Source organism: Chionomys nivalis, chromosome 3 (assembly GCF_950005125.1).
Source record: "Chionomys nivalis chromosome 3, mChiNiv1.1, whole genome shotgun sequence".
Taxonomy (NCBI): Eukaryota; Metazoa; Chordata; class Mammalia; order Rodentia; family Cricetidae; genus Chionomys; species Chionomys nivalis.
Genome location: NC_080088.1, coordinates 58,337,629 through 58,350,290, shown reverse-complemented (window position 1 = coordinate 58,350,290; position 12,662 = coordinate 58,337,629). Strand labels below are relative to the sequence as shown.

At 36.5% G+C, this 12,662-nt stretch overlaps 1 protein-coding gene across 2 annotated transcripts in view; it reads right to left on the bottom strand.

The window, feature by feature from the left end:
• Positions 1–12,662, bottom strand: part of Iqcb1 (IQ motif containing B1) — a 59,875-nt gene that overhangs the window by 21,706 nt on the left and 25,507 nt on the right. For both annotated transcript variants that reach the window (XM_057766181.1, XM_057766182.1), the window contains exons 10-12: positions 12,401–12,510; positions 4,059–4,201; positions 1,351–1,499 (exon numbers count right to left, since the gene is read on the bottom strand). In XM_057766181.1, coding sequence (XP_057622164.1) covers positions 1,351–1,499; positions 4,059–4,201; positions 12,401–12,510 — 402 coding nt within the window. The remainder of the gene's footprint in view (positions 1–1,350; positions 1,500–4,058; positions 4,202–12,400; positions 12,511–12,662) is intronic.

Genomic DNA, 12,662 nt, shown 5'->3' with positions numbered 1-12,662 from the left:
CAGAAGTATGTATATAATTCAGGATGGTACAGAACTGTTTGTTACATATATAACACAGGGAGGAGGACGAGACTGATCACTCTGCACATTTCCCTAGTATTTATTCTACTGGTTCAGAATACCTTCAAAGGAGAGACAGCTCAGCAGTTATGAGCACAAACTGCTCTTGTAAAAAAAACCTAGGTTTTGCTCCCAACATCTATGTCTGTTGGCTCACAACTACCTATAACTCTGGCTCCAGGCACTGGGATGCTTCCGACTTCAGTGGGTATTGGCAACTCAAATCCACACACCTATACACACATGCTCACATATAATTAAAAAAATAAATTAAAACATCTCTATAAATATTAATCCACATTGAGTGTTCGAAATTTATCATGGTAAGAAACGAGAATTAACAGCAAAATCTACAAAAAGATGATTAAGCAACATGCTTTTAAGACTTGAAATCTTGCCAGGTGGTGGTGGTGCATGCCTTTAATCCCAGTACTAGGTATATCTCTGTGAGTTCGAGGCCAGCCTGGTCTACAAGAGCTAGTTCCAGGACAGGCTTCAAAGCTACAGAGTAAACCAAGTCTTGAAAAACCAAAAAAATAAAATAAAATAAAAAGACTTGAAATCTTAATAGAAGCCTAATGACGTATAAGAGAAGTATCAAGAGGGAAAAGGTTACTAAATGAAAAAGGCTTGTGCATGCTTTCCCCAGATATTATTTACTATACATAATCCCCAGGAAAATTACCATTTGAGGATATCATTCTACAATTCAAGAGTTATAATGTTCTAAATATAGCCAATACTTTCCATGTAACTTGATTATTTTAATAAAATATGATACATTTGCATAGGATTTTTATAATTTACAGACTTCAGAATCCTCATGTATGTCACCTGATAAATATAACAAAATAAAGGTAGAATAAGTATCCATTCAACTCAAGCTCATTGAGAGGTGACACCAATACAGAAGGCTTATTAGTTCCCTATTGAGAGACCTGTAGTTCAAATAAGAGAGAAAAATAATAACAAGGTTTCAATCTAGAAAAACGGCAGACAGTGCTAAGAACTTAAAGTCTAAATCAGCTTGAGAAGAAGCAAGTAGGTTGTTATTATTACTATATATTTTTAAATTTATGTTGCTAGGAATTAAGCCTACAGTCTTACACATGCTAAGAAAGTAAGTACTCAACCACTGAGCTATACTTCTAACCCTAGGTTCTTATAAAGAAACTAAGCTCCCAAAAGCTAAGTGGTTGATCATGGGTTTATATTTGGTAAACAGCAAAGTCAATTTTGCACACTTGTTTGTTTCTTTATGTAAAACTTTGTATACTACAGCAGACTCACTGCTCTTTGAAGTGTAACAGCTGCTTTATACTCTGTGAGAGCTGGCCTCTGTTGGTGGAAGTTCTTCCTTTCCCTGTATCCTCTCCAATGTTTCTGGATAGTCAATGCTGACTTCTCTTCCATTTCCCTATTGTATTTCTCCAGTTGACCTAAAGAGATGATAGACATTATTATAACATATTCAACTATGTTTTCTCAAGCTCTGAAATTAGGACAACAGTAGCAATAACAAATTTACAAGGTATTTTGTTTGTTTGTTTTCAAGACAGGGTTTCTCTGTGTTAACAGCCCTGGCTATTCTGGAACTCAGCTCTTTTTTTTTTTTTTAAATACTTATTTATTTATTATGTATACAATATTCTTTCTGTGTGTATGCCTGAAGGCCAGAAGAGGGCACCAGACCTCATTACAGATGGTTGTGAGCCACCATGTGGTTACTGGGAATTGAACTCAGGACCTTTGGAAGAGCAGGCAATGCTCTTAACCACTGAGCCATCTCTCCAGCCCCTGGAACTCAACTCTTGTAGACCAGGCTGGCCTTGATTAAGCCCACAGAGATCCACCTGCCTCTGCCTCCTGAGTGCTGGGATTCAAGATGTGTGCCACCACCCCCCAACAATTTTATAGTTTTTAATTTTTTTCAACACTATTTACTAATTTGCCAAACTCCTCTATTTTATAATAGTTCTATGATTGTAGAAACTAAAGCTTTATTAGAATATGCAGTTAATTTCCAAAAGGACTCATAATATTTTTGCCTCAGAGTAATGAGAAAAAGATGAAAGGCCAATATTATAAATGGTCTGACAAGAGAATTATAAGTTCATGTAGGAAAGAATTTCATGGGAGCAGGGGAGAAGTAAAAGTGTGTTTATGTACTCATTAATCTACTCTGTGTATTTTCAAACTTCTCTCTGGTTTGTCACACAAATGACTTTCCTTTGACTTTTGGAATAGTCAGCAGCATACAGCTCAAGGTTCACTGAAGTTAAATGACAGGAAAAAAGCTGCAGAACAAAGTACCAGTGGTTAATACAAAGCAGGTATCTTAGAGAGAAAGTATTAAAAAGAAACTGATAGAATTTAATGGCTGACCTGTTGTAGAGGGGTGACAAAGAGAAAGTCAGAATGCTGAATGGGAAACTGAACAGACTTTTGGTGCATTACCTGAAATGGGGAATCAATAGAGAGGAAATATGGGAATGAGATCTGACTTTAGTTTGGGGAATATTTGTGGATAATAAAGAACACTACCCAACAGGCAGTTGGTCACAAACGCAGCCATTACATATATGTGGCTACTGAGTAGATTTAAATAAAATAAAATGAAACATTCAAGTTCTCAAGTGCAGTACCACATTTTGAATATTCAATAGCTACTTGTAGCTATTGCTACTGAATTGACCGGTGTATACAGAACTTTTCACTAGTAACACAAAATGTTCTACTGGGCAGTGCTACTTAGAAACTTAAGAGAGAATGTAGGGTGGAGAGAAAGCCAAGGATAAGAGTGCTAAGCATTCTGCTGATAGCTGACATTGTAGCTATGGATAGGACATATCAGGCAGAGTAATATGAGAATAACTGGAAAAGGACAAATTCTGGAAAATATATTTAAAGTAAAAGAGAGGGGGCCACTGAAGGTTCTTGGGAATGAATAATAAAAACAAAAAGGAAGTAAATGGATGACGGAAAAAATTTGAGAGGATACGCATGTAGCTGAGTTGATAGTAGTTCCCTAGGATGAGGTTCTGGGTTTAATTCTCAGCATGGCATAAAACCAGGTGTGCTGATCCACTCTTAATAATCTAAGAACTTGGGAGGTAGAGGCAAGAGGATAACAAATTCAAGATCATCTTTAGCTACATACTGAAGCCAGCCCAGGATATATGAGATCCTGTCAAAAAAACAAAACAAACAAACAAACAAACAAAAAAACCCTAGGGAGATGGCTCAGTTGACAAAATGCTTACTATGCAAGCATGAAAAACCATAAAATGTTTATTATGCAAACAAGAGAAACCAAGTTTGTATTCCTAGTACCTATGTAAAATCTGGGCATAATGGCACCTAGCTGTAACCCCAGTACTGGGGGAAGATGGGGCAGAGATAAGCAGACACTGGCAGTTTGCTAGCCAGCTAGCTTAGCCAACTGCTGAGTTACAAGGACCAGGGAAAGATCCTGTTTCAAAAATTAAGGTGGACAGGGATAGAGAAAGACGCCTGATGTTGACTTCTGGCCACATGTAAACATTTGTACTCACTATATATGCACACACGCATGAACATATACACACAAGTACACCACCACACACACACACACACACACACCAGCATCCTCTTATTAATCCAGCTTTTCTGTCATAAGTGGTGAGAAGATGTCACAAATTTTATTCTAGGGAGTGACTAAAGTTCAGACTGTACAAATATTTGAAGTTCTTTTAAGAATTTTTTAATGTTATTGGTAACTATCTTTAATTATAAACTTTTAGGTTGAACACATGTATCTGGAAAAAACTTAAAGTTAATAGTTATGAATCAGAAAAGCTGTAATTTTTAAAATCCAGAGATTTAATATGATTTCTCTATAGTGGGTGGGGGTGGGGCAAAAAATTCCAAATCAAAAAAGAAAAGAAATTATCAGGTTGCCAGAAAACTTGGTTTAAGATTTAACATTCTTACACTTATGAAGTGATACAAGTACTCACCTGGATGAACGATTTCAAGCATACTCAAGCGTGACTCTCGGGAAAGCCTCATGGCTCTCTGTCTTTGAAGCTGCAATCTTAATCTGAGGTCTTTTTCTTCTTTTTGCCTATTTAGCTCCAACAATGCCTTTGTTCGTTTAGATCTGTGAAAGAAAAAAGGTAAGTTCCTTACACACAATTTTTTTTTTTTTTTTTTTTTTTCATCTTTTTTTTTTTTTTTTTTTATTTTTTTTTATTCTTTTTTAATTAAAATTTCCAACTGCTCCCCGTTTCCCATTTCCCTCCCCTCCTCCCACACATTGCCCCCTCCCCCCTCTCCCCTCCCCTATCCCCACTCCTCTTCTCCTCCCCCCAGTCCATTCCCCCTCCCTCTCGCTACTGAAGAGCAGTCCAAATTCCCTGCCCTACAGGAAGACCAAGGTCCTCCCACTTCCATCCAGGCCCAGGAAGGTGAGCATCCAAACAGGCTAAGCTCCCACAAAGCCAGTTCATGTATTAGGATCGAAACCTAGTGATAAACCATGTTCGGCAAATGCATGAAATCCCTGATTTCATGAGTAACCAAATAGAAAAAAAAATGTTTTGGAAGATACTTTGTTGGTAGGGTAGGTGAAGAACATTGTTCTTATGTATAAATTTCTCTAGAGATATTTGACTAAATATCTCTACGTCATCAAAAGTCCAGAGAAATATTTAACTACATATAAGAAGGCTCAAAAATGCAGATAAACCAATTCCACTTCTAATTATTTTCTTACTGAATAATCAAATATGTAGACTTATGTTCAAGGATATTGTAACATAGTATTACAGTGGCAACAATTTGAAAGGTATCCTACAATAGTGGACTGAATAAATAAATATTTAGTCTTTTAACTGACGGGATTCTACTAATTTTGAAAACAGAAATAGAAAACTTGCAAAAATTATTTAGTGACATATACTGTCAGGTGAAAATAAAAGCAAGAATACATATTGTGCTAAAAATTGTGTTTATTTACATAGAAATATAAATTATTTAAAAAGGTTAAATCTTCAATACTGATTTAATACTGATTTTTACTGCATGGTACACTTATGCCTAACTTTTTTTTTTTTTTTTTTTGGTTTTTCGAGACAGGGTTTCTCTGTGGTTTTGGAGCCTGTCCTGGAACTAGCTCTTGTAGACCAGGCTGGTCTAGAACTCACAGAGATTATGTCTAACTTTTAAAGTTTATTTTTTCTTTCTTTTCTTTGTTTGTTTTGTTTAAGGTTTATGGGGGATGGTGAGATGGCTCCACAGTTAAAAGCACTAGTTGTTCTTCCAGAAGTCCCAAGTTGGATTTCTAGCACCCACACTGTGTCTCACAAGTTGCAACTCCAGGTCTAGGAGATCCAATGTCCTCTTCTGGCTCCTGCAGACACTAGGAATGCATATGGTACATAGACATACATGCAGGTAAAACACACATATAAAAAATTAAAAATATTTATTTTTTACATGATTCTGCCTACATGTTTTTATGTGTAACACATGCATGCTTGGTAACTTTGGAGGTAGGATGAGGGTATATGATCCCCTGGAACTGGAGTTAGGGATAGTTATGAGCCAACGTATGGGTACGGAGAATGGAAATTAGGTCTTCTGTAAGAGTAGCAAATGCTCTTAACCACTGAACCATGGAACCAGGCCCTATTTTTCCTTTTGTTAAATTTATTATATTTATTTATTGCCTGTATGTGCATGTATGCATTGTATTTGTGGGCATATGCCAGTCATGGAGCATATGTGATCAGAGGACCATCTGAAAGAGTCAGTTTTCTTCTTCCACTACGCTGGTCCTGGGAATCCAAAAGTCATGAGGCTGGATAAAAGACATCCTAACACTGCTGACCATCTAGTCTACTCCGGGATAAAAGACATCCTAACACTGCTGACCATCTAGTCTACTCCCAGGATTAGGTATTTTTCAACTGTTAACTAAATATATACTATTTTATGACTGGCTGTTTTGTGTTCAAAATGCATTAGTTAATTATAATGTCTACATTTTCTGCTGATACTTATCAAATTGCTTCTTGACCATTGCAACCCAGTCTTTGATACTTCCTATATGTCACTATGTAAAGCATAACAAATATTAGTATACAGTATATACTTAAAATATTTTTAGGTACCTATAGAGGAAAACCAGGAAGATACAAAAAGAGAAGCAGAAATACTATTTACTTTGCTTAAATTAATTTGCAGGTCTCCTTCCAGAGTATGACTTCTCTCCCAGCAGCAAAAACAAGATAAATACTTCAAAAAACAAAAAAGGAAGCCGGGCGATGGTGGCGCACGCCTTTAATCCCAGCACTCGGGAGGCAGAGGCAGGCGGATCTCTTGTGAGTTTGAGACCAGCCTGGTCTACAGAGCTAGTTCCAGGACAGGCTCCAAAACCACAGAGAAACCCTGTCTCGAAAAACCAAAAAAAAAAAAAAAAAAAAAAAAAAAAAAAAAAAAAGGAGCTTGAACCCAGTGGGGTTTACATAGTGAGACCCTGTCTCAATAAAATAACACTACCCTCAAGTAAAACAGCTTCAAAAAAATGAGGAAGTTAACATACCATAGAGATGCTTACATATACATGTTAATTGTTGCAACCATTTACAATGGCAAAGATGGTATTAGTCTAAATGTTTATCAATAAATGGAAGGATAAAGAAAAGGTGGTACATATATACAATCATCTTATTCAGCCACAATGAAAAATGAATCCGTGACATTTGCATAAAATGAAGGGAACTGGAAATCATTAAGTAAGCCAGATTGACAAATATGCAGAACCTGTAACTAATTTTATGAATATTGTATATGTTTAATGAAACTGGAGGAGGCTCATGAGAAGAAAGCAATGAAGAAAATGTGTACTCAGGATAAGAGAGAGAACCAGCCAGAGGTGGAGGCAAGTACAATAAAGGAGAGGATGAATTAAAACAAAGTGTAGCACATCAGAACCATCATCCACCATGATCAAGTTGGCTTCATCCCAGAGATGCAGGGATGGTTCAACATATGAAAATCTGTCAACATAGTCCACCGTATAAACAAACTGAAAAATTAAAAACCACACGATCATCTCATTAGATATAGAAAAAGCTTTCCAAAAAACACAACATTCCTTCATGATAAAGGTCTTGGAGAGAGCAGGGATACAAGGAACATACCTGAACACAATAAAGGCAATATACAGCAAGCCAACAACCAACATTAAACTAAATGGAGAGAAACTCCCAGCAATGCCACTAAAATCAGGAACAAGACAAGGTTGTCTAATGTCTCCATATCCAATATAATTCTTGAGGTCCTAGCTAGAGCAATAAGACACCAAAAGGAGATCAAGGGGATACTGGTGCGGGAGAATTGTCTGTATTCTGTCAATCATGTTTTAAATAAACGCTGATTGGCCAGGCAGGAAATATAGGCAGGAAAACCAGACAGGAAGTAGAAATGATGTAATGAAAACAGGAGAATTCTGGGAAGGAGGAAACTGATTCCTCCCATTCCTGCCCAGACCACCGAAGCAGCAGGATGTGATCTGCCTCACTGAAAAAGGTACTGAGCCACATGGCTAACATAAATCAGAAAAATGGGTTAATCAAGATGTGAGAGATAGCCAGTGAGAGGCTAGAGCTAATGGGCCAATCAGCTTTATAACTTATAGAGACCTATGTGTGATTTTCTTTGGGGCTAAACAGTTGTGGGGTACTGGGCAGGACAAAAACCCAAACAACAAGCAGGCCCCATGCTCCATGTTACAGGATACAAACTGGAAAAGAAGAATTAAACTCTCACTGCTTGCTGATGATACGATATTTTACATAAGTGATCCCAAAAATTCTATCAAGGAACTCATAAACACTTTCAGTAATGTAGCAGGATACAAGATTAACTCAAAAAAAAAAAAAATCAGTAGCCCTCCTGTACACAGATGATAAAAGGGCTGGGAAAGAAATCAGAGAAACAATACCCTTCACAATAGCCACAAATAGCATAAAATATCTTAGAGTACTCTAACCAAGCAAGTGGAAGACTTATATGGCAAGAACTTTAAATCTTTGAAGAAAGAAATTGAAGAAGACATCAAAAACTGGGAAGAGCTCCCATGCTCTTGGGTAGGCAGAATTAATATAGTAAAAATGTCAATCTTACCAAAAGCAATCTACAGATTCAACACAATGCCCATCAAAATCCCAGCTAAATTCTTCAAAGACCGCGAAACAGTACTCAATATTATATGGAAAAGCAAAAAACCCAGGATAGCCAAAACAATCCTGTACAATAAAAGAACTTCTGGAGGCATCACAATCCCTGAGTTCAAACCCTACTACAGAACTACAGTACTGAAAACAGCCTGTGGTATTGGCATAAGAACAGACAGGAGAACCAATGGAACTGAACAGAAGACCCAGATAATCCACAATCCTTCAAACACCTGATTTTTGATATAGAAGCAAAAAATATCAAATGGAAAAAAGAAAGCATATTTAACAAGTGGTACTGGCATAACTAGATAGCAACATGTAGAAGAATGAAAACAGACCAATATCTATCACCATGCACGAAACTCAAGTCCAAATGAATTAAAGACCTCAACATAAAGCCAGTCACACTGAACCTTATAGAAGAGAAAGTGGGAAGTACACTTGAACACATTGGCACAGGAGACCACTTTCTAAATATAACCCCAGGAGCACAGACACTGAGAGAAACAATTAATAAATGGAACCTCCTGAAACCGAAAAGCTTCTGTAAAGCAAAGGACACGGTCAACAAGACAAAATATCAGCCTACAGAATGGGAAAAGATCTTCACTAATGCCACATCAGACAGAGAGGTCTGATCTCCAAAATATACAAAGAACTCAAGAAATTAGTCACCAAAAGAACACATAATCCAATAAAAAAAAAATGGAGTACAAACCTAAACAGAGAACTCTCAACAGAGGAATCTAAAATGGCTGAAAGACACTTAAGGAAATGTTCAACATCCTTAGTCATCAGAGAAATGCAAATCAAAACAACTCTGAGATTCCATCTTACACCTGTAGGAATGGTCAACATCAAAAACACTGATGACAACTTATGCTGGAGAGGTTGTGGTGAAAAGGGAACACTTCTGCGTTGCTGGTGGGAATGAAAACTGGTACAGCCCCTTTGGATGTCAGTGTGGCGATTTCTCAGAAAATTAGGAAACAACCTTCCTCAAGACCCAGTAATACCACTTTTGGGTATATATCCTAAGGATGTTCAATTGTGCTACAAGGACATGTGCTCAACTATGCTCATAGCAGCTTTGTTTGTCATAACCAGAACCTGGAAACAACCTAAATGCCCCTCAACAAAAGAATGGATAAGGAAAATGTGGTACACTTACACAATGGAGTACTACACAGCAGAAAAAAATGACATCTTGAATTTTGCAGGAAAATGGATGGAGCTAGAAAACATTATTTTGAGTGAGGTAACCCAGACACAGAAAGAGAATTATCACATGTACTCACTCATAGGTGGGCTTTTTTTTTTTTTTTTTTTTTTTGGCTTTTTCGAGACAGGGTTTCTCTGTAGCTTTGGAGCCTGTCCTGGAACTCCCATTGTAGACCAGGCTGGCCTCGAACTCACAGAGATCCGCCTGCCTCTGCCTCCCGAGTGCTGGGATTAAAGGCGTGCACCACCAACGCCCGGCTCATAGGTGGTTTTTAAACATTAAGCAAAGAAAGCCAGCCTACAAACCACAATCCCAGAGAACTTAGACAACAATGAGGGCACTAAAAGAGACTTATATAGATCTAATCTACATGGGAAGTAGAAAAAGACAAGATCTCCTGAGTAAACTGGGAGCATGGGGACCTTGGGGGAGGTCTCACAGGGGAAGGGGAGAGGTAGAGAGAGGGGAGGAAAGAAAAATGTAGAGCTCAATAAAAATCAATGAAAAAAAAAGAAAAAAAAAACACAAAGTGTAACAGCACATATTGTGAAAATGCTATGAAGAAACTCTTTATTTTTATGCTAATTTAAAGATTTTAAAATGACATAATATTAATTAGATCCCATACATATACTTCTATATAGGCAAACTCATAATCCTGTGGTAGTTGGTTTTTTCAAGTAGTGATGTAGATTATATACTAACTATGCACTCTAGCATTGAGCTAAACCCTAGTCCTCAGAGATATTTTTAAATAAATACTCTAATTTAGAAAGAAAAAGTAAAAAGGTAACTCTGGCAAGTATTATGGGGCCAAACCTTAAAGATCTTAATTCATTTTCTTGGGGGTATCTTTAAATGTAAAGGGACAGATGGCTGAGGATGTGGAAGGTAGGATCTCTAAGCAATAACTACTCTTGAGTTCACTTACAGAAGGCATTATCAAGAACATTCAAACACCTGATAAAAACAGACATGGTCATTCTCAAAGTATTCAGTATTTCTCATACTCTTCTGCCCACAGAAATAATCTTTTAAGTTATTTGGTTTTATTTTTATTTAATTCTTAAGAAACAGCTTGTAGGAGAAAAAAGCAATGCTATCTAAATGATGATAGCATTGCTTCTCATGAGTGTTATTATGTATCTGTCTAGAATTACAAATTTTAAGGGCACAAAAATACAGTTTCATCCTATCTTTTTAAGTGTCATATACTAAAACCTTTATATTATCTCAATGTATTGTTTCAACCTTCTGTGGTATATAAAGCTTTAGTCATACATTCATTTACCTATTGCAGTGCTGGGGAGTGCACCTAAGGTCTTATGATACTTGGCAAATGCTCTATCACTGAACTACACCCAGTTATCTTTTTACTCTTTACTTTGAGGCAGGGTCTCTGCTAAATTGTCCAGTAGTAGTAGTTTTGAACTCACTCTGTAGCCCAGGATAGATTTAAACTTACATTCTTCCTGTCTAAGTTTCCTGAGTAGCTGAGATTACTGGCCTGTGCCACAAGCCACAGCTATTATTTCTAGTCTCCAGATTTGAAATTTGGGGCTAAGAGTTTTGATAACTTGTCCTAGGTCATTTAGCTAATAAGTTACTGAAGCCAACTACAAACTCAAGCCTGTTACTCTCTCTCTCTCCAAACACGCACACTTGTACGTGTACACACTCACACACACCCCCCCACACACACAGAAAATTCTGGGACACTTTCATATAAGTAAAATTCTGGAATATGTTCACACATATATGTATGTGTGTTATGTATGTGTATATTGTTTTACATATGCATTTATACTGTTTACATATAATTTTGTAGGTATGTTTTATATATATATATTGGATATATCAAGCATATACGTGCATGCGTGTGCACACACACACACACAATGCTAAAATACTTTGCTAAAAATACTCATGCTCAATGGTATTTACACCTTGCCTTTAAATTTCTTTGGAAGAAAATTTTCATAGGCTATTATTCACTATGTAACACTTCTAGTTTGACTGTGGGACAATGTAGTGTTTTGAGTATAGTACTATTTTTAAATGTATTTATAACAGAAATGCAGCTGCAGTTATTAAAAGATTGGTTTCAGTTTTTAAAGTTTACTTCTGTAATATGTCAGTTTCGTTTTAGTAAATTAAATTTGGCTTTAAGTAATGATGGATGAAAACAAAATCACCTCTAAGATGGTTCTACTTTATAACAATGTTAAATTTTTTTCACTTATTTTTTTCTGTAGTTCTTTCTGTAACCTTTAAGAATGTAGCTAGGCTAGTTAAATCAGAATGTGACCCATATTTTCAGTATTTCATTTTTCAGAGTACAACTGAAGTAGGGATCAGTAGTTTGTCATATCTAAAGAATCACATCTACTTATGCCATATTTACTCAGGAATAGTTGATTACCATCTTTAATCTTTATATATATTATCATAATTATATATGAGCAATTATGAGAACTGTTGGGTTTGAGAATTTAATAATATAAATATCACTGGCTCCCTCTTAAGGCTTGGTCCACAAATCTGGACAGGAAATGGATAGGACTGAGTATTGGATTCCATCAGATTTGTCATATTATGCCCTTTGTTCTGAAAGGATACTTGGTTACTTGAGCATTGATACTCAGTAACACTATGGAACAGAATAAAGACAAGAATAAAACAAAAACACTAGGAAAGGAAGAAAAAGAAGGAAAAAAAAACCCCAAAGCAATAACCCCCTCTCCATGTGCATTCACCTGTGTTCTGGTAACACTCTCATACCATTGTTTTTTTTTTTTTTTTTCTTTTTGGAGGGGGAGAGGGTGGAAAATTACAAATTTACATGCAAACCCAGACCATCATTAATCAAAATTGTTTTGTTTGATTTTTCTACCTGAAACTCCTCTGCAAAGCAATCACAGCAGACGGAAGCTTCTTTAATCTCTTTCTGGTCTGGAAACCTTTCCAATAGGCTTGAATCAAGCAAGCTGCTTTATGTAGTTTCTGAAATTATATATCAGAAATAATTTTGATATGTCTCTAGAAAAGCCTTTTTGAGAAATATATCCCTTAAAATACAAGGCCAGGGTAAGGTTTAATCTTCACCTCTAAACAGATGGGTAGCAGGAAACATTAAGCTCATGAGGCCCAGAATG